The sequence below is a fragment of the Aphis gossypii genome, chromosome X (assembly GCF_020184175.1).
Source record: "Aphis gossypii isolate Hap1 chromosome X, ASM2018417v2, whole genome shotgun sequence".
Lineage (NCBI taxonomy): Eukaryota > Metazoa > Arthropoda > Insecta > Hemiptera > Aphididae > Aphis > Aphis gossypii.
In genome coordinates this window covers 30,152,078-30,175,994 of record NC_065533.1, presented here as the reverse complement: position 1 = coordinate 30,175,994, position 23,917 = coordinate 30,152,078, and the positions used below count along the sequence as shown (strand labels likewise).

The following is a 23,917-nucleotide window of genomic DNA, read 5'->3' as shown; positions in this document are numbered from 1 at the left end:
ATGTTTACACAGATATAGCTATATAAGAACAAAGAACAATAATGTGAGATCTTTACATACAATTTTTAAGCATTTTGACCTAGCGAATAATTGTTTATCCTCATTTATATAAAAAAAAAAAATAAAATAAATTGAAAATTTCTCATGATATGTAAGAGTATTAAAAAGAATCAAAATATTTTAAAAATGTATTAAAATCACCAATTTATTTTGTAAGTTACAATCTATAACATTTTTAATATTTATACCTTAAGTTAGGTTAGTGTATGTTATTAACATCCATTACTGTAATATCAACTCGACGAGGTACATATTTTGACGAATATTCTACGGCAGAGTTAGGTAGTTCACCAATTTTTTTTTTTTTGAAAAATAATATATTTTTGATACTTTATGCATGATATGTATTATGATACACAACTTTGTATTATTTTTCTTAAATATTTATACGATATTTCAGTATAATTATTTTTGATATGTGTAATGTGTTTATAAAGTATAAGTATAGTTATGGTGTAATATACAATTCCTAAATGAGCAATATAGATAATAATATATATTAATTACCTATATAATTATTAGAAAATATAAAAATTGTTGACTGTTGTTATTTATTGTTGCATGTAGGTATTGATGCTGTAAAATTTCCTTGTTGGAATAAAATACTTATTAAATTATTAAAATTAAAATTGGCTGTTGTACATTACGCTACCTATCCTTTAGAGCTTTTAGCTGTAGACGCAGTAAACAAATTAACTTCTTAAAATTATTGAAAAATAATGGATTTTTGCATACAACGTACTCTACGTAGATTTGATTGGTACCAGAAGTCAAGAATTTTTATGTTAGGAATGCTAAAGCTTATTTTATATTGGTATTTGATGGATTAAAAACTTCAATTGGCGCAATGCCAGGCATAATTTATTAATTGTCTAAGGTGTTTTTATATGTATACCTAATATGTATTTATACATACCATGTGACATTATGCAAGTGTATTGCAATTTTGTTACTCTAAGATACCACCTATACACAATGTATACATTATATATTACATAGGTCTTAGACCCATATTATAATATTATCTATATCTAATTGTCATAGACCACATCATATTCGATAATGTCATAATTTATCAATATTCCTACCCACTACTATCCATTAAAAATACGACTTAGCACTCAGGACTTACTAATAAAGCAATACCTAGTAATAAACTAATATAGCATATGTATAGGTAGGTCGTAGGTATGTATACCTTTCGGTTATAATGCTATATACCTATATTACCTATGTATACAAATACAATATACCTACCTATAATTATTTACATAGGTACTAAAGCAGTAGAACAAATTTTACTAGGTGTAGTAGGTATGGTAATAAGTTGCTGATTGATACATGGATATTAAATCTAAATTGGATAATGGATGACGATCTAAACGGAGAAAGACTGATGCAGAGTGATTAGAGTTTATTGGTTCGTCTATATAGAGTGGGTTTAAGTGCTTAACTATAATAGTATATACTATTATTATACACGATTCGGTCATTGGATCACGCCGTAGAAATACTGTCGTGCTAGATATGCGGGCGGGTAAGCTGCAGCAGCAGCAGCTGGTGCCCTCGACACCGGCGCGCTATAATCGTTCGATTCGGAGTCGTCCGGTGCAACGCGCATATCAGAATGCGTTTCGAAAGGTCAACGCGCCCAAAAATAATGGTACCGTTGCGCGGCGGTGCGTTGCGTGCCGGTCCGACTCGCATCGTCGAAATTCCCTCGTCAACAGCGCGCAGCGTATGAGATTATACGACGTCCGAACTCCGAACTCTAAACGTTCGTGTGATACCGCGGGCAGCGGAAAAAGAGAAAAAAAAAAACAGACTTTCTTCAGTGGCTGACTCCGAGCTCCGGACGACGGAGGTGATTATCAAGTTACCAAAGCAGAATATACGCGACGAGAAACGTGTTAAAGAAAAGACGTTGCGCGGCCGCTACTCGTGTGTCGAATTGTTGATCCGATCCGTTGTAATGGGTGCATCGGGTGACTGGTCCGTCGGTCCGGGAACGGCGCGGGGTACATGAAAACACCGACGTCGGTCGAGGCACAGCGCACAGCGTACTGCTCGCAAACTACAGTATAATAATTAATTTCGGTGAGTAAATAATTGCATAGTTACTGTATCCATAAAAACCCTTTCATCCGAATATAATATAACTCTTGTTATGACGTTCACGTCCGTCACCCACTAATAGTAGTTAGATACCTATGGTTTTTATTTTATCGGCTTGCAAAACTTGTTCAACGGTTTCTATACTGATTGTTGGCAGTGGCGTAACTGAGAGCCCGCGGACCCCGTTAGGTTAGGTTAGGACCCACAGCAATTTGGGGCCTTTGGTTATAGGGTTATATTTGATAAAACGATATATTAGAGGCCCATTTTTAACATTTTTTATTTTTGCGGGGAGGGCCCAAATTTTTTTGTTACGTCACTGATTGCTAGCCGTCTATTTGATTACTACCAGGAATGCTTTTTGCAGGAAATGCGAAAAATTCAATTATACTCATAGTGTTCGGTCAAGTTAAATACAATTCTGGTTTGGTAATGATATACACACAAATGGAATATTTAATTTAACTTTGAATGCAACTCATAATTAATTTTAGTTTCGATAAGTCATAATATAGTTTTTAAGAATACTTATTATTGTAGAATATTACAACTAAATTGATCAACTACTATTATAATACCATGTATATGTATGGTATATAGGTAGGTAGAATTAGTTTAAGATGATAATGATTTGAGATAGAATTTTGATTTTGGTATTGTAGAATGACTTAAGGTCCGTTTATTTTTCATTTATTTTTAGGTATATTTACTGGTTATTAAGACACATTCCAGATATCTTTTAAATTCTATCTTGAATGTGTAAAAGTAAAAATTATGTATAATGTATAATATAATACCTATATAATAGTATATTTTCAATAATTTATAGTCTAGAAACAAAATATTCTAATGTTACTTATTGTAGTAGGTGTATTGAAATATTAGAATTTATGGTTTATGTAATTATGTGTCATTGAGTGGCGGGTCAGTATAGTATAGGCAGAGCCGTGTCAAGTAATTCAGCGCCCCGGGGAAAAATTTCATTTGGGGCCACAGGTAGCATATTAAGCACAAATAAAAGCACCCTCTTACTCTTACAAAATTAAGGCAATTGCCCCCTTTGCCCCCCTTAACAGAGCTCTGAGTATAGGATAATAATCTATTAGTATTGTGATTTACATAGTTATTGTATTAATATGTTTGAATTTCGATATCTACTGTTATTTACATTAACTTTTTTAATTTTTTAAAAGTATTTTAAGATTTAATGTACTTGCTTATATTTTATATTATTATTGTAAATATTTACTGTTGATTTTTGTTTATTTATTTTAGTTCTACAAAGCAAAAAATATTTGCTTTTTCAATAATAAACTACATTTTTGTTGATTATAAAAATAAAAATAATCAATAATTTTGATGCAATGGTTTTTAAAATTTTCAGTTAGTTATAGAAGTAAAAGACTTATGAAAAAATCATACAAAAATTAATAAATATAAATAATAACACAGTTGCTGTACCTATCTATATCAAATTAAATTAATCACTGTTTCATAATTCTAAGGGACTACATTACTTGTGAATTATAATTATTAAAAATTATAATAAAAAATTCTAGATGATAATTGAAAACAACTGTGTTCTTGGTTATAAATTACACAATTATTTACGTATAATATTTATGAAAAAATAAAAATAAAAAATGTAATTAGGTAATTGTTATTGATATAATTTATGTGTAATAATAAATTATGATATTATATTTATTGATTTTTTTTTTAAATTTATTATTTCTGTTATTTTGGTTTTTTAAAAGTTATTGAATCTTTATCATTCTACAGTTGTAAAACTTGAATTAGTTACTTTATTATTATTATTTTTTTTTTGATTTAGTCATTAGAGCTAAACATTTGAAATTATGAATTTCATAATTTATATAGGTGTATTTTTTATTTATTAAAAGTGCTGAATTTATAACTTAAGAATATTATGAATTAACTAAGAAAATTTTTGGTTGGCTAGGAATTTACTATTTACCAACATTTGGATGTTAACTTATTCACAAACGTTTATGTCACAGTACATAGGGTGATTCATTAAGTATATTAATTTTTTTCTTCTTCAATATTGTAGTTATTAAAAATCTAATTTTTAGTATTTTTTTTAAATTTACAAGATAATATTATGAAATTTTTTGAAGTTTTTTGTAATATTTAAGAAGTTTCCTGTGGAGGTACAAAATCTTTTTTTTAAATGTGATTCATCATTGTTTGTTTTAAATTATTTAATGATCATTTTAACGTACTAAAATAAAAACAAATAATTAGTTTTTGTGTTTTTAACTTTGTTAATGGGTTGACAATTATGAATTTAGAAGATACTTTTACATTTTGGAATAAATATTAATCTATCAACATTTATGATTTGTAAAGATGATCCAAGTATAATAAACCTTAGATCCAATGTTACTTTTATTTTTTACAATTTCCTATTGTAAAAGTAAAACCATTTGAATTTTGGATTTGGTACATTTTTTTTTTTTATGAAACATTTTTTTCACAAATAATTTTAAGTAAAAAGTAAGGTTTTTATTTGTAAAACAGAAGTTTGTATCTTTGTTTGACACTTCTAAAGTACTACAAAGAAACTTAAGAATTTGAAAATATGTTTAAAAGAATATTTTTAAATTTCAAAGATAAGATATTAAACTGCAACTAAAGTATTAAGGAAGAGACTCTGGTAGAGAGCATGTTTGGTAAACCAATTTATTTATTATTTTTATTGAGAAAAAAACATAATTTTATCGATTGTAAATGATTATTGAGATGATAATTTATTGATAAATATATTAGATTTAGTTTCTATACTATGAATAATTGAGAAATATATAGTATAGAATACATTATGTCTGTGATATTGGTTACCTACAAAGTAAATAAATAAAATAAATAATAATATAATGTATTATTTAGTATCATTATTAAATATTTTATTTAGTTATAATATACCTAACTGTTATTATTGGAATATTCTTTAAGTAATCAAAAATCATTTTTTTTTAAATTTTACTGATTGTGATTGTTATAAATGAATATAATGTATAAAAAATGAATAATTGTGGATTTTGAATTTTTATATTCTATTAAGTTTCATTTTATGTATTCAGTTTTAATAATTACATTAAGTTATTGTCATTAGATTTATAACTTAAAAGTTAATTTGGGAGGCTGTAGAATAACACTTATAGATTTGGTTTTTATTATGAACATAATAATAAATATACCTAAATAACTTTTAAATTTATTTAAAATTAATATTTAGATTCTAGAGTCTCTAAGATTAGTAAAATATACTTAATACTAGAATTGAATTAACCAATGTGAAATCATGGGTATGTTTAGGTTAGGTTTTTATAAAGGAACAGGTGCTTTAACTTGAATTATTTCTTATCAGAATTAATTTACTACTATTGAAACTAACATTTATTATTCTCTTGGTTTAATCCCTAATATTTTTTAATATATTATGAGATAATAGTTTTAAAAAATTATTACACACATTATACAATATATAATTCTTATGTATTGAAAACAAACTGTTTTAACATTTTCATACACATCAATTATAATTAAATTTAACTTATGTGCAAACAGTAAAAATACAGTGCTTCTGGTTCAGTTATCACACTTGCACCATCGATTGTCTAAATCTCATAAAGGCTTTATCAATAACTGAGTTTTTGAATTGTTGAGTTTAATATTTTAAATGTATTCTACTATATTTCCATGGGTCTGCTTTAAATATTTTATTATGAAAAAACATAAAAAAAAATATATATATATATATATATATATATATACAAATATTGATGTATCTTACCTTCTAAGATAAAATATTTAATTCCTTCCATAATTACCCAGGATTAACTTTATTAATCTATGATTAACACATATGCTATGTTATTATAGTGAGGAAAACAACATTTTAGAACAAAGAATATTTGTTTTGTAAGAGGTAACATATCATCCAATAATAAAATGCAATATCAATCCTGAATGTTAACTCAGGGAAGGAGAGCATTAGATTCACCATTGTTAGATCTGGATAGCTTATATTATATTCTCCTTCATATACCAATAGTAGTGACTGAAGATTGTCTACTTTTTTTATTTGGGTTATTCTAAAATTAAATATTAGGCCTAGTCATAGCCTTTTAAAAAGATGTTGTGTTTTGTTTAGTTCAAAATTATTATTTAAACTACATAATTGTATTATAACAATAAAAACAATATTAGATATAATATAGTGTCCTCAATTTTTAAATATCATTAGCTAGAAATCTATTATTTATACCTATTAAAGTTATTTAATATAATATAATAATTATAGTAAGTAGTGCTTGGATTTTGTAGGAAATGCTACTTATTAAGGAAGAATGATTGAAAGATAATTCTTATATTATACAAACATGTTTTGAATTTGTGTATAAGAATTTGTTTTGATTTCAATGAAGTAAACTTTATTTTGTTTTTTTCCACAAAATGTGCCTTTTATTGCTTTTTTCTCATTTAGTTCTTTTTTCTTAATTTTTACATAATTTTCATGAAAATTTAACATATTTCTATGTGTATAATATTTTGATTACTTATTATTATTATCAGGGCTCGAGATTTTATGCACTTAAAAACATAAAAATATATGCATATATATGCATTATAAAATATCGAAATATGCTCTTAAATATGTGTTTATTTAAGAAAAAAAATTAAATTAATAATATGTATAATATATTAGACGTACTTACTAGAACAAATAAAATTTAAAAACAAAATCTTATAAAAACTATATTAAAAAATACGGTCAAACTATTAGTCTCTGTATTATTTTTACAGCATCTTCTTCCATACTTAGCAATTACAAATTAATTAAATTAATAATCATAATATTATTTTATGCATAATAACGTTCAGTCGATCACTGAGTACTGGCAAATTAAATAATACTAGTCAGATAAAAAAAAATAATATTGTTTTCAGAACTAAAAATAAAATGGGTTCCATGATGAAATATAAAGCCACGCTATTGATTTTATTACAAACGAAATTATATATATAATTTTTTCTAAATAACATATTTATAACATTTCATATTTATTATGTGTAAAAATGAGAATTTTACATTATTATTTTTAATTTTGTGTATAAATTGTTGATGAAATTAAAAAATAAGAAATAATAAAAAAAAAACGAATAAATCTTCATGATATGCATGTGATGGAAAAAAAACTAAAATATGCAAAAATATGCACAAATATGCAAATGCATAAAGCTCTGATTATTATATTACTAGTTGTGCACTTTGTAGCCCATTAAAAATGGTAACTCTTATATTAATCAGTTAGTACAGCATTCTGTAAAATTTAATGGCATGATTTAAATTAATTAGTTTTTATTAAATATGTACCAGTTACTTCAATTAGTGTGGATAGGTTCATTTTCCATGTATAAAAATATATTGACATCCAATAAGATGAGGCTTTGTGAAAAATAACTTTTCATGGTCATAAATTTGTTCTTAAATATAATAATTTAAATTTGTTTTTTGGAATTAAATTTAATAAATGCAGGTTTTTAATTTTTTTCGGCTACTCAAAATGTTTTTTTTAAATCTGAGCCTTTTTTTGGGTTTCATTTAAACTAAATAATTTGTATGAAGAATGTATCGATCACTTCAGTGGACATAGAGTGTTTGTTTTTCATGTATAAAAACATTTTGTCTGATATTAGTCAGCTTAATTGTTATTTTTTGTTCTTTAAAATCTGAGTTATAATAATAAGGAATATATGAGTTTTTAAACATTTTCTTTAGTATATATTTTTTTCAATACCTGACTTTTATTTAACTATCTATTATTTTTTCTTGTTTTATTCCTACTCAGTTCAATATTTGCTTAAATCAATTATATTGAGGTTAAATTGCATTTTATCATTTAAGGTTTTATTTTAATTTTATTAACATTTAATCATTAGATATAAAAAGATAATAACTAGTATTGTAGAAAAAAAAATCATACATTTAGTGCTTGAGGTATCATTTATTCATCTCAAATTTTAGTTTAGTTAATTAAACTATCAATTTAAACATATTTTGTATTTGTTATTCTTTAAACTAGAAATAATTAAAAATATAACTAAATTGTGATAAATTTCATTTGTATGTGAATTGCCTTAAACAAAATATATTTTAATTAAACTTATATTTATTATATAAAATATAAATACAATTTATATAAGTAATAATGTGCATGTTTTTAGATTTTTTAATTGCCAAGTCACGGGAATGCCATGTCGGAAGCTGTGACTGATATAAAACTTTTATCAGGTAATATAGTACTATTTTATTTTTTAATTAATTACTTATTATTCATGACATTTTTTTAGGCGATAATCGACTGAGACAGTTGGAAGCATTATTTTTAGGAGGTCCAATACAAGGACAAGGAAAATGCTTCAGTATTGAAACCCTTTTAGATGTATTGCTTGTACTTTATGATGAATGTAATAATTCATCCTTACGCAGAGAAAAGACTGTATCTGATTTTATTGAATTTGGTTTGTATTAATTATTGATTATTGATAAAAAATAATTGATGTCTACTATATTTTTAGTTTTACAAATTCATTCTTATTAATATTTCACATTGAATCATACTAAAATGCTGAAATTTTGTCAGTTGTTGTGGTTCTTCCACCACACCTTTAAGTCTTAATAGTTAATATGTTAAATAAATAAATGTTATCTCTTATGTTTTTTGTATCATGTGATATGTCATATTATGTAAAACTGTAGAATGATTGAAATTAAAGAAAAAAAAGCCGATAATTTAGAATATTACTTCAAATCTTATTTTAAATGTGTGTTTTACTTATTATTTTAGTAAAACCGGTGGCATTATGTGTTAAGTCATTGCGTTTGACTAGAGATGATTTTGAGACTATCAAAGTAATTGGCCGTGGAGCTTTCGGAGAAGTGTGTGTTGTACATATGAAAGGAACAGATAAAGTTTATGCTATGAAAATTCTTAATAAATGGGAGATGCTTAAAAGAGCTGAAACAGCATGTTTTCAAGTAAATTAATAATTTTAATATTAATATTATAAAATATTAAATAATAACTTATATATTATATAAATTTTTAGGAAGAAAGAGATGTTTTGGTGTATGGTGATCGTAGATGGATAACCAACTTACATTATGCTTTTCAAGATGAAACAAACTTGGTAATTTTTTTGTATAATATGAAGTAAAATTAAAAGAATATAGAACACATACAAATTATAAAAAATGAAAAATGTAAACTATTTATAACTTGATGATTACAATTTCATATTTTATTTAGTATAATAAATGGTTTTTGTGTAGTATTAAGATTTAATACAAATTTTTAAAAATGTTTATGATTAGCATATCTATATATATATTTATATTAAATAATTGTAAAAATATAAAAATATGAACTTTAAAAGGATACACTCAATTATTAAATTTCTCTCTTTGATCCACATACTAATATAGTAGTATAGTAAATTTCATGTTTAGTAAAACAATTGTTCTGTTATTACTTTTATTATTGATAAATAATAAATGTGTAAAATATATTATAATTTTTAAATGCTTAGAACTTATTTTATGATTAAAGTATCAATAAAATCATATTTAATACTCTACATGTGCCTTTAAGTTTAATAGCTAAATTTTATTCATTTTAATAATCTCTTCCATACTGCTTAAAATTATAACAGTGTTTTATGAACATTTGAAGTAGTCTTATTTTGAAAAGTTAAGTTTTAAGTTTTATCGTGAAATTTACTTATTATGTGTCATGTGATTATAATTTAAATCAAGTTTATCTTAAAAATTTATTTCAGTATCTTGTTATGGATTATTATTGTGGAGGAGACTTATTAACTTTATTGAGCAAATTTTTTGATCGCCTTCCTGAAGATATGGCCAGATTTTATATCGCTGAAATGATATTAGCAATTAATTCAATTCATGATTTACATTATGTTCATAGGTGAGTCATAACATTTTTATAGAAATAAATTAGACAAGCTTAATAGAATTTCATCAATGCATGAAAACAAAATGCTAAAACTAATTTTATTGAATAGTAATATATTATAATTACTATTAAAGAATAATTCTGTTTCTTTGTACTTGATACGAGTCTAACTATACCACCCACAATCCTTATTAAAGTTTTTACTGCATAGTTCTTATTTGTATTGAAAAGAAGCCATTTCTAATATATACAAAAAATGTGGACTTCAATCTATTTTGTGTTTGGGGTTTTGTTCATATTGAACTCATTTAAATCTATAAAATTAATATACAATTCTCTCAATTACCATTTTGCAAAAAATATTATTCAATTTTAACCCTTCTATATATATTATAAATAAATAAAGTTGCATAGCTTAACAAATATTTTTAAGAAGCCAAATATACATGTATGATGTATATATGTATATAATTCTCAAAACAAACAGATTTTTATGTATTTTAACAAAAACAATGGATTCTACAGAAATAAAAATAATTGTTATGGTCATTAATTTTGTATTAAAAAATCTTTATACTTAACCTAAAAGCTTAAACAAATTATATTTAAACAGCTAAAAATAAATCTTAAATATAAATTAATAGGTAAGATAATATTCAATAATTGAATGATAATATAGTTAATTTGTGTTTAGTATTTTTAATTTTTATTGTTATCTTTATTCATCCATTTGTACGTAAGAACATTATTTATGTTCCTTAATTGGATTTTTAAAATAATTTTAATTTAAGTAAGTTTTGAGCATTTATTTTTGAATATTTTACATACTCATAACTCGCTAAATATTATAAATATTTTAAAAATAAACCAATAAGAGAATATAAGTAATGTCTTCCCTTTACGTTTGATAATTGGTCAATTAGACTTTTAATTGAACATAAAAAATCTGTTCTTTTTATTATTGTATGATCTCTATTAACTTATTGCATACTGTATATGAATAAATTATTTATATATATATACATTATAATGAAAAAGAATAGTAATTAAAAATTATCTCAGATTATAAAAAACGATCTCTTATGTCAAAATACATAGCTGAAAAATAAATCTAAAATATGTAAGGTGAAAGTAAGTTATTTAGATTCATATTTGTTAATACAATACATTTTTTAATACGAAAAGTATTGTTTTGAATGTAGCAAAAAATATTATTTGTAATCTAACTATAAACATTAAACATACAACTCAAACTTACTATTATTTGTAAAATTTAATGAGTGATTTATCTCACTATAAAAGATTTTATTGATAAAGCATTTATTTTACAGAGATATTAAGCCTGATAATGTACTATTGGATGCTAATGGCCATATACGTTTGGCTGATTTTGGATCATGCTTAAAAGTGGGTTCAAATGGGTTTGTTGAAAGTAATGTTGCTGTTGGCACACCAGATTACATATCTCCTGAAATATTACAAGCTATTGAAGACGGGCAAGGTTGTTATGGTCGAGAATGTGATTGGTGGTCATTGGGAGTATGTATGTACGAAATGATTTATGGGGAAACTCCATTTTATGCTGAATCGCTTGTACATACTTATGCTAAAATAATGAATCACAAGGTATTTATATTCATTTTTTAAAGAATTTATCTTAATATCTCTTTTCCAATTGTATTAAATTAACATTTTGAAGTACCTACTGTCAAAACTTAACACTGATTATAATTAATTTTAAAGGTATAATATTTTTTTATTTTTCATTATTTATTAATTTTATATAAATTTCAGTATTATAGATATTTCATTTAAGTATTTATTATTCATGTAATTAAATTATTTGAACCAATTACTTAAAAACAATATATTTTTTTTCTTATAGACATGTGACCTAAACGACCCAAAATATGTAGTTATTGACTAAATATTATATTTTTATTGCTTTTTATTCACTAATTTAACTATGCATATTTAGAATCTACATTAAAGTGCGGCCAGCGAAATTAGAAGTATGGCTGTCTCGTTCCCAGTGGCAAATTTCTTTCAGAGCTTCTAAAACTGCCTTCTTGCGTAAAATATATATGTAATATACATTCATAAAAAAGGTAGTAAAACTCTTAGAGCCTCTGGTTTTCACGAAAACAACTACTAGGTGTGTGATAATCACACTTCTAATTTTTCTGATCGTACTATAACTGTATATTATATTGCATCTGTTTAGTGTCTTTTAACTTCTTAATAGACATATTCACTTTCTTTGGTTGATTATTATACAGAAAAAAGATTATTTTCCAAAATTAAATGAATTTTTCTTACAAGCTTTTTCATCATAATTTTCTTCTAATATATAATTTTACAATTACTATGTTTAAACATTTGATAAGATGAGATTTTAGTTGATGAGATTAACAGAAATAATATGTATAATTTGCTAGTTATAATTTTTTTTATCAATGTTCTAGAATTGTTTTGATTTCCCAAATGACCAAGAAGTGCAAGTTTCTGAAGAAGCAAAAGATTTAATGAAAAAACTTATTTGTAGTGCTGAACAAAGACTAGGTCAAACTGGCATCAATGACTTCAAAGTAAATTAAATCATAATAATCATAATACTTTTAATATTTATTAAATTTCAAAATTAAATTTTTCAGGAACATAATTGGTTTATTGGTGTAGATTGGGACACTATTAGAGATAGCGTAGCACCGTATATTCCTGAAGTGTCTAGTCCAACTGATACCAGCCATTTTGATGTTGAAGAGATTGATATTAAAACAGATATATTTCCTCCTACTCCTTCAAATCCTATATTTTCTGCTCTACACTTACCTTTCATTGGTTTTACTTTTACTCAAAATAGTTTTGTATCAGATCTTGGGTCTATTGGAAAATCTCTTTCGTCAGGAAAAACAACTAAAAGAATGCGATCTCAAGAAGAAAAAAGTGAAGTAGAAGGTTAAAATAATATTATTTGATTTTTTTTACTAATTTAACTTTTGAACAATTCATCAGGATTTTTTTAATACTATCAAAAAGTTTATTGGAGAATATACTCTATTGAACATTTTTCCATATTTTAAATATGTTCATTATGAATTATTGATTTATCAGTTACTTAGTAAAACACAAAAGTTAGGATTTTTTAGTATACAATTTTATTACTTAGTAATAGAATACTAGTTCTATATTTCTACTATAATTATATTTTTATACAACTTTATTTTTATATATTATAATTTTTTAATGTAATTTTAAAAAAACTGAAGGAGATAATTGGATTACTGTATAAGTAAATTAACTTGATTTTTAAGATGTAGTCCTAATTGAAAACAGATTATGGTATTTTTTTGATTACAATATTGTTTCATAAGTTAAATAAATAAAATTCATTAATATAATATAATTTATTATGTATAAATATTAATATATATTAAATTATGTTTAGATTCCGAAGATCAATTAAAAAAATATAAAGAAAATAAAAAAACTAATAATGCTTCTTTTAGTGATGAAAAAGAATTAGATATTATAATAAAAAAATTTCAACAAGAAAAAGAAGAACTTCAAAAAGTAAGTAATAAATTATAACCTTGAATTATTATTTAATATTTATTATTAGAAAAAAAAATAAGAAAACAATTGTCTATTCTAATTTATGAATGCAATAATTATTTAAAGTACTCAACCAAAAATTTAACCATTTATAAATAAAAATACAAATATCTTACAAAATTTTATTTGTATTATAATTAATTGATAGAAAAATATTTTATTTTAATGTTTAATAAATATTTAAAGCATAAATTACTACTATTTTTATACTATTGAATTTGATATAAAAGTTTAAACTACTAATATATGAAAAAAAAGACGCTATTGTTTTTTAATTCAAATGTTTAGTGTTCAATACTTATTTTTTTTTTAGGAAAAACAAGAAACACAAGAAAAATTAAAAGCTCAAGAAATAGAATTAATGGATGCCATGGGACAAAAAAATAATGCTATGACTGAATATGGTCATGTTACTAATAAGTATGTTTATTATATTAATTCTGCTAGTTAAGAAGACTATTGTTTTCTTGTGATGTTAGTGGTTTTTAACTTTTAAATTATTTCAGGTTATCTGAACTCAGGCAACATAAACAAAAACTCTCTAGGCTTGTCAGAGATAAAGAGGAAGAATTAGAAGAAGCAATGTCAAAAATAGATATATTACGTCAAGAAGTTCGACGTTCAGAAAAAGTTCGTAGAGAACTTGAAAGTCGATTAGAAGAATCTATAGCTGAAGTCATAAATGAACGTAAACTTCGTGAAAAAAATGAAGAAATGTATCATCAAGTAAATAAATTATAATATTATAACTTGATATATTAATTGATTTAAAGATAACTATTTAATAAAAATATTATTTTTAGTATAAGATTGAAATTGAAAGATCTAATCCACCGTCATTTTCTGGCAATAATTTTGAAACTAATGAAAATGCTAACCAAAGAGCCATGCAAGAAATAATTCGGTATGTTAAACACATTAAAAAAAGATAAAAATTTTTTTTATAAGTATAGAATATGAACATCTAATACTTTTTTATTTATTATTTAATTATAAAATAAATATTTTGGATTCAGAACTCTTTGTGAAAGTAATGATATGTATGTTTTTTAAAAATATTTTATTAACATATTTATCAAAGACCTTTCATGGTTTTAGTATGCTCATTAGTAAATCTAATATCAACTTCACCACTGTTATATACTTACCTGGTAGAATTTATTCTAAATTAATATTGTTTTTTAATAGTTAATATACCTAATTTTATCAATGTTAAAATATATTAATGTTGTGACAAAATTATAATTATGTATGATAACTTTTATCAAACAAACAATATTTAATTTAATAACATTTTGAATTGTCTAGGTGAAATGTGTATACGTCAATTTATTTAATTATGATTTTAATAATTATTATATTATAATATTTATAGTTTATTTACCTTTCTTTATAAAATTGAGCAGTTACAAAAAAATAAAAAAATAAGTTGAAATAAAGTAAAATATTTAATTTAAGAAATTTTAACTTGCATTATATTTATAAAAAAGATAATAAACGATGATAGTACCAAGATTCAGGTTGTGATCCAAACATAAAAATATTATGTTTTTTTTTAAAATATATATGTATTCTAACTAAATATTCTATTTTAATAATTTTTTAAAGGTCTGTCTCTTTTACATTATGATTGAATAATATGTGAATATTATTCAATTAAATATATAATATTTAATGTTATCATTTTTTTTTGTTATTAATGTACTTATAAATATTTTAATTACATAACAATTATAACAAATTAATTTGGTGATTTATAAATTATAAATTGATTAATTAGATTGAAAGGAGAGATTGAACGGTTAGAAGTAGAATATAATGAAAATATCAGTAAAGAACAAGCAAAATATAATTTGGATACAAACAAATTGAAAGATCAAATATTTGAAAACGAAGTCATTCAAAAGTCTTTGGAAAAAGAAGTATGTTTTTTTAATTTATTCATCATGCATTTAATATTAAACTACAATATTATAAACATATATAAATATAATAACTTAATTTTGTTTGTAATAATTGAAATTATATTTTTTTGTGTATAATATATTCAGTATAGTATAATTAAATAATTTATGTACTGAATTAAGAAAACTAATATATATATTGGTTAAATTTTATTTAATATTTATAAAAAAAATTTCAGAAAAAAGAAAGTAATGAAATAATTCGTTCAATCGAATTTGAACATAAAAGATTAAAGGATGAACTACATGTAAAAAAACAGACTATTAATCAATTGGAATCTCAAATATCAGACATAATTCAATGGTAAAAAAACTAAATATAAACCTTACTTACTATATTTTTATTTTATTAATTTTATTTTTAGGATTAGTGATGAAAAAGATGCAAGAGGATATTTGCAAGTTTTGGCAGCTAAAATGAAAGAAGAATTAGAATATTTAAAACAGTGTCCAAACAATAATGGTCAATCAGCTTTGGTAAAAATAATATTTTATACATTTTAATTTCTTTCTTTCATTTAAATAGAGTTCAGTTAAAGTTAAAAAATATTTAGGCTTCAAGTTTTTTTTATAATTACAATATTTTCTTTATATTATCTAACTTAATCTTTTTTATTGAGCAGAAACTTTTTAGTAAAAAAAAAAAAACAAATTTTATTTTTATTTTTAAAAACCATTTATTTTTAATACATTTTTTTTACCCATAATGAAAATAGATTTCTAATTTTGTTTGTTTAATTTTTATAGTTTTAACAAAACCTTTTAATCATAAATCATTTACAAGTTATCCGTTATTTAATACATATAAGCATCTTAGAATTAACTATAGTCATGGAGATACCTTTGTTATTAAAAAAATATACATTTTATTTTCAGGATAATAGTTGGAGAAATAGAAGAAGCCAAAAACTTGATAAAATGGAACTTTTAAACCTTCAAAGTTCATTACAGTCAGAAATTCAAGCTAAGCAATCAATTGGTGAAGAGTTAAGCAAGACTCGATCGGAATTGATTGCAATGCAAAAGTGCGACATAAAATATTTATACTTTGTGCAAAAGACATTTATTTTTTTAAGTAAACTTTGATGGCTTGGAAATAGAACCACTAATATTCTAAAATATAATTCTAATTTATACCATCTAATCATTTTAAACATTTTTTATTGCTAATATTATTTTCAATTTAAAGTATATAATTAACTCTTTCTTATGGAAAAAGGTAACTTAATAAAAAGATTAAAAACACTTATAAGAATAACAACAGTTTATTTAATCATTTAACAATTAACGCCTAACCTCGCTAAATATCACAGCGGAGGTCGGCCTTTTAACTGGTAATGTGCATACTGCACTGATAAAATATAATTTTATGATGATTGTTAAAAAATAATTATAATTTTAAATTAAATAGTTCAATTAATAGCAATTCTAAAAATATCTTATTGTATAAAAATTATTTGATTCAGATTCTATTTTTAGCAATCAAAATATTTTCCAACACATTCACAATTCAAATTCAATTTCTATTAATTTTAATTAAATTAACATATTTACCTATAAATAATAAAAATATTTTATAATTTTTTCAGAGAATTAAGAGATTTTCATCAGCGGTATGAATCTTTGGTGTATAATATGAAAGATAAAGATGACATGATAAAGGAATTACAAAATCAACTAGATGCCAGACAATCCTGTAAGATAAAATATTTTGATATAGTTCAACATTACAGTGTTTTTTATAGTGTAGTGTCCCAGCATAGTTAATAATAATTACGCTTTTATTTTTTCCCAATAAATATTTGTAGGTTAGTGTTCATTTTATGTTTCTATGTCCTATAATTACAGATTATCAGAGATCTATCTAGGTTTACTGTTATGCTATATTATAGTCAACATTTTATTTTAGACTCATAAATTATGTGCTTTTTATATTCTAGATTAGAATGTTATCAATTTACTTAGAAAAAGCAAACAAATTATTATTTAATATGATTAATCAAATGTATAAGAATATTAAAGAAACTATCTGTTGTAAAAATTAAAGTAGATAGTGGAAAATTGATAATAGCTGTTTGGTGGGCTATAACTAATTTGTGAACATTTTAAAATTTCCCATTTAAAACATTTAATTTGTTTGGGCACAAAATATTATATATTTAACCGTCTGTTTGTGCCACAGTATATGTGCTTATATCTATTTATTTTTTTTACTGTTGCCTCAAAATGTACTCCGTTTTATAAAACTCAAATTTATAAAAAAATATTTATGTGCTTATTTATTTTTGTAAACATAAATTAATGATGAAAACTACCAATATGGAAATCTTCTATAAGTAATCATTATAATATACATAGAAAATTGTATGTAGTAAATAGCATTTATTCTAATCTTGGTTTTATGAGAGTATTCAAATAATAATTACTGGGTTGGTAAATGGCTTAAATAATTTTTTGTTTGCATTATTTGCCATCAGTTTAAATTGAGATTATATGCGCTTGCATCATATGTTTAATCTAATTCAAATTACCTATTGGCTGGAAAAATAATTATGAACAAAAAAAAAAATGGAACTGAAGTTCTCTATTGGCAATTTAATAATGAAAATGTACATCTCTAATCTGTGTACCAATGAGTAGTTGTATTAGAAATAATGCATGGTATACAGGTTGCAAAAATGTGGACAAATAAATTTTATCTTAGTAAATGAATAAATGTGTACAAATCAGGACTGCTGAAGTGGTGTGTCTGCCAATTAGATTTAGAGTATGGTTGATTATTTATTGTATACATCATTAAGTTGCCTGTTGAATGTGCAAATTAGCACAGTTTAAATAATGTTTTTAATTTTTTCTTTAATTAATATTTCAGCAACCATATTATAGAATACATTTTAATATTTTAGTAAAAATTTCCATTACAGATTTCTAAAATAGATTATTAATTAGTAAATATTTGCAGTAGAAACTCGATTAACCGTTATTGTCGGTACCGGGACAATGACAGTTAATCGAATAGACTGTTAACAGAAATACAATAATACAAAACATAATTTTTCAATAAATGTATATATTTTACAATGTCATTTATGGATAAAAATAATAAAATAATAATAATATATAATATGTAGCTAATAACAAAAATAATACCATACTAAAAAATACTATTCAGTTTGTTCGTTATCACTATATTTATCTCGTTTTTTGTATTGATATTACAACTTTTTTTTAAATGCTTGATAGCCACCATGTTAGGTATCACATCATTAAAATTTTTTTTGACATTGACCGATGACGGATAACAGAGCGTGATGGTTAAACGAGTTTCTACTGTATATATCATATAGTACCTATTAAATAAATAGATGACAGTTATGTAAGTTGATAAGATGATTAGTGTGGTATAAAAAGAATTTCATTACTTAACCTATTTAATTTGAATGTCCTTCTTCATTAATGGTTTTAGCAGATGTAATTGACATTGTTGTTACAGTGGTGGGACATGGTTTATGTATCTAGCTAGTTTCATAAATGGATATCTTAGGAATGTTGACACTTAAAACTTGATCCTTGATCTTTCCACTACTAGGTGGAGCTTACGGGTTAAAGTAATGCTTCAAACTTCTATTGCGGGATTAAATTATAATTTATTATATGCGTATAAACAATCGATCTTCAATCTATAGTTCAAAGTCTTCTCTTAAACAACATTAATAATAAAGACAATGAGGTATCTAATACTTCACTGAACTATAAAAATATCTAACTACTTATATTCTACTTAAAAACATATCAAACATATTCAAATATTTAATATTATTTATAAATAATAATAATAATAATAATAATAATAATAATAAATGTAAGTATTGTTTAAGAGGTTTAATATTTTAAATTATTTTTTGATAGACATTTATTCTTTATTTGTAGACTTTATATTAGTAATGATTTTTGAACGTTTAAAACTGTACAAGGTTATTTTTAATAATCTATACTGTAATGATTTTAAATATAACGATTATAATAATTTGTTTTATTTAATTAGGCAAGTTGCCTTTGTTTATTGGATTATCGAGTTGTGTTTGGGGGCTCGTCATTATCTTATTTCAATACTATTTCTGACTAGAACTTCTTTTGTCAATAGGTTTGTAATGATTAGATTAATGTGTGAAATCATCTTGTTGTTAACCTTAACATAACTGTTTTATTAACACCACTAGAAGTTTGAAGGAAGTTACATAATTATTTATTGAGACATTCATATTTATGTTTAATTTTGTAATTTTTGAATTTTAGTAATAATTGCTAGACTTGTGTATAATATGTGTTAAGTTGTAGTGTGATTACTGATAAGATGTAATGTGTTGTGTATACATTTTATGTAAGTACCTAATGTCCTAATCACGGTTTGATGAAACAGTAGAACACAATAATTCAATAAATAAATTAGATAATAATAAAAGTAAATAAAAATGTATCAAAATTAAAATATTGATTTATTATATTTATTTAATGTGCATCAAATAGCATCACTTCTGTAATTAAAAATTGTATTTATGTAAGGGTCACTATACACTTACCAAATAAAATATTGACGTATCCACCATATTTTTAAATTAAACAAATATACATTTTTTAAACTTTATCCTTAGTATCTATGTACTTATTTATATATTTAATCATTTGTCAATAAATATTATATTCCAAATACTCTTTGAAATCAAAATTCTAGTTACTTGTTAAAACATTAATTTAAAAAAACATTCTGAATTTCTAGCTGAAAACTAAAGTATTTTTAAATTTGTCATGGTTTTATATCTGAATATAATCAATTCATACTAAATATTATTTTATAATCCCTTTAGAGCTATAAAATAATTGTATGTTTAAGTTTTTATTTATTGTGTTAATTAAATATGTTTTTATTTTTACTAAATCTAGTTTATAATTACAATATTTGTATTTATTATTTGTTTGTATTATAATTAAATTTTTTACAGTTTTAGGTCAATCTTCATGTTCACCGCTATCCTATTTAGATCACTTTTTAAATGAATCTGCAACTGGAAATAGTAATAAATCTAATTTAAATGATAGTATTGATAGTTATGACAGAAGTTTTGATGATAATAAAGCACTGTCAATTAGAAAGTCTAGTTTTTCAGATTTTAATAACACAGTGAGTGACTTATTATTATTTAATTTTATTGTTTATTATTGTTTGTTATATTTTTATTTTAGAACCCAAACAGTTTAATTTCTGAAAAAGGAAAATGTCATCAGTTTGTAGTTCGAACTTTTTCTTCTCCAACTAAATGTAACCATTGTACATCATTAATGGTTGGTCTTGTTCGACAAGGTGTAATATGTGAAGTGTGTGGATTTGTGTGTCACACAATTTGTTCAGACAAAGTACCGTTGCTTTGCCCAGTGCCTCCTGATCAAAGTATTTATATATATTTTTATAACATTTGTATAAAAAAACTTGTTAAATATACAACTATTATTTTAGCAAAACGACCATTAGGGATAGATCCCACACGAGGCATAGGTACTGCATATGAAGGTTACGTCAAAGTGCCAAGATCTGGTGGTGTTAAAAAGGGATGGGTGAGACAGTTTGTGGTAGTGTGTGATTTCAAATTATTCCTATATGACATTTCACAAGATCGAAACGCTTTACCTGCAGTAACAGTATCTCAAGTGTTAGATATGCGTGATCCAGAATTTGCAGTTTCTTCTGTAAGAGAATCTGATGTTATTCATGCTGGAAAAAAAGATATCCCTTGTATCTTTCGTGTATGTGTTTTGTCAATCTTTGAATTAATTATATTTTTGATTTTTGATTTTTGATTTGTTAATTTTTTTAGATAACTACTTCACTTTTAGATCCACCGGGGGTCAAAAATCAAACATTAATGTTAGCTGACACTGAAAGTGAAAAAAATAAATGGATTGTTGCTCTAAGTGAATTGCATAGAATTTTAAAAAGGAATAATTTACCCAATACGACGGTAGTAAGAGTTCAAATTATATATTTTAATTAAAGTTTTTATCTAAAATAGTTGTTCTTATTAATTTAGATATTTAAAGCAAAAGAACTCGTGGATAATACAATTACAATAACCAAAAATGCCATGGCTAGTGCTATAATTGATCCTGATCGTTTAGTGATAGGAACTGAAGATGGTTTATTCTGTATAGATTTAGATCAATTAGGTGTGTATTATTTTATGAATATAAACATATTTTGGTATAGTATTTTAAAATATATAATTTTACCTAATTTCTGTTAATCCTTCACTAGAAATCGCTAGAATTGGAGAAGCGAAGAAAATTTTTCAAATAGATTATATAGCAGAAGAACAGCTTATTATTGTGTTATCTGGTAAACAAAGACAAGTCCGTTTAATTCCAGTGCGTGCGTTAGACGGAGATGATGTTGAATGGGTTAAAGTAGTTGAAAGTAAAGGTTGTATCACATTCTGCACTGGGCTGATGAAGAAATATCCTGGCATGACAAATCTTCAGTATTGTTTATGTATAGCTGTAAAACGGCAGGTAAAATGAAGAAATTTATTAGAAAATGTAATACTGGTATGTCTTGACTAAGTTTTACTAACAGTAAATATTACATTAAGAAGAATCCATTTTACTCTATTATTTGTAATATTAGGGTGAATTGACATATACTATCAATTTTAAAGATAAATGGTACCTTGTAGTTTTTATATTTTAATTTTAAAAGCATTTTAAAATTCAAAATATGATTAATTAATATATTTTTTCTTATTTATAAAAGCATTTTTGTGTATTTGTTAGTATTTTTTAATCCTAGAACCATAAAAGCTTTTTCTTACAATTTTTAAATTTTCATAACTAAATAGAAATATTTTTAAAAAAACCTACAAGGTGCTTTAGATAATATTTTTACGTATAAATTTAATAATAGGTTTATTCACTCTATTATTAAAAATAACAGTAAAATGATGAAGTAAGACTGAGTCAAAATATCTGAGTATGAAATTGTCTTAACTTTTATTAATTTAAATTAAAATCTATTAATTTACATTGTAGAATACTTCTCAGGTGATTATTTATGAGGTAACTAGAACTAAATTACGGCATAGGCGACTTAGAGAAATAATGCTACCATCTCAAGCACAAAGTTTAACTGTATTTACTGATGGAAGGTTATGTGTCGGCTACCATTCTGGTTTCAGTGTATATCATATAACTGGAGATCATCATCCAATCTGTAATATTATTATTTTTTTTAAGTAAAATGTTATGTATTTATAATATTATTTGATACACCCTTTATTTTTACAGCTTTGGTACACCCTGATAATCACATGATGGGTTTCTTATCATACTCTGCAATGGATGCAATCAAAGCAATTGAACTTCCTAGAGGAGAATTTTTACTCATCTTTCAATCATTAGGTATTTTTGTAGATTCTCAAGGTCGGAAATCAAGAGACAGAGAAATCATGTATCCTAGTGATCTTATTGATGCTAGTAAGCTATATCTTTTTTATAGCTTATAGTTTATTTAATTTATAAAATATATTTTAAACTTAACTTATTTTTTGAATTTCCTTAGGTTATTGTGATGGTCATTTATTGATATATAGTGAAACCCATATAAATATATTTAATGCTGATAGTGGTGATTGGATTCAAACTTTGAACTTAAGAAATTCCCATCCTATTAATAATACTGGTTCATTAACAGTATGTTATATTGATGACTTACCATGTATAATATATTTGTCCAATGTACACCAAAGTATGATAAAAAAATATAATAAAAAGTTTTTTTAATTTATAAGATTGAATGTTATTTTTTATAGGAGAACTAATCAACATCAGATGGAGAGATTTAACTGGTAGTATGTCTATCCCACGTACTAGAAGACGGTTTTCAATGCGTGAAGGACAAAAAGCAATTCGAGGACCTGATCGAAGGTCCAAAATAATATCAGCTCCAACTAATTTTAACCATATCAGTCATATGGGACCAGGTGATGGTATACAAATTCAAAGATTGCTTGATTTACCTACTACTGTTGAAACTGCAGACTCAATGCCTCCAACTAAAGTAATAGCTTTATAATATTTATAAATCATAATTTCAATGGCATAGAAAATAAC

The 23,917-nt window shown here is 24.1% G+C and overlaps 1 protein-coding gene across 4 annotated transcripts in view; it reads left to right on the top strand.

Moving 5' to 3' along the window:
* Positions 1–1,730: 1,730 nt before the first annotated feature.
* The window catches only part of LOC114126610 (serine/threonine-protein kinase Genghis Khan), a 28,917-nt gene continuing 6,730 nt past the window's right edge, over positions 1,731–23,917 (top strand). Inside the window, exons 1-28 of one of the 4 annotated variants that reach the window (XM_027990599.2) lie at positions 1,731–2,157; positions 8,431–8,497; positions 8,557–8,727; positions 9,054–9,244; positions 9,316–9,396; positions 10,045–10,193; positions 11,513–11,807; positions 12,647–12,769; positions 12,836–13,139; positions 13,630–13,754; positions 14,110–14,216; positions 14,303–14,522; positions 14,600–14,700; positions 15,577–15,718; positions 15,940–16,064; positions 16,126–16,237; positions 16,637–16,785; positions 17,350–17,456; positions 20,761–20,939; positions 21,002–21,206; positions 21,273–21,559; positions 21,631–21,777; positions 21,844–21,979; positions 22,068–22,321; positions 22,850–23,018; positions 23,093–23,281; positions 23,367–23,552; positions 23,617–23,864. In XM_027990599.2, coding sequence (XP_027846400.1) covers positions 8,461–8,497; positions 8,557–8,727; positions 9,054–9,244; positions 9,316–9,396; positions 10,045–10,193; positions 11,513–11,807; positions 12,647–12,769; positions 12,836–13,139; positions 13,630–13,754; positions 14,110–14,216; positions 14,303–14,522; positions 14,600–14,700; positions 15,577–15,718; positions 15,940–16,064; positions 16,126–16,237; positions 16,637–16,785; positions 17,350–17,456; positions 20,761–20,939; positions 21,002–21,206; positions 21,273–21,559; positions 21,631–21,777; positions 21,844–21,979; positions 22,068–22,321; positions 22,850–23,018; positions 23,093–23,281; positions 23,367–23,552; positions 23,617–23,864 — 4,539 coding nt within the window. In that variant the 5' untranslated portion in view covers positions 1,731–2,157; positions 8,431–8,460. Of the gene's footprint in view, positions 2,158–8,430; positions 8,498–8,556; positions 8,728–9,053; positions 9,245–9,315; positions 9,397–10,044; positions 10,194–11,512; positions 11,808–12,646; positions 12,770–12,835; positions 13,140–13,629; positions 13,755–14,109; positions 14,217–14,302; positions 14,523–14,599; positions 14,701–15,576; positions 15,719–15,939; positions 16,065–16,125; positions 16,238–16,636; positions 16,786–17,349; positions 17,457–20,760; positions 20,940–21,001; positions 21,207–21,272; positions 21,560–21,630; positions 21,778–21,843; positions 21,980–22,067; positions 22,322–22,837; positions 23,019–23,092; positions 23,282–23,366; positions 23,553–23,616; positions 23,865–23,917 lie in introns of all 4 variants that reach the window. The other 3 variants (XM_027990594.2, XM_027990598.2, XM_027990600.2) reach the window with 3 other exon arrangements.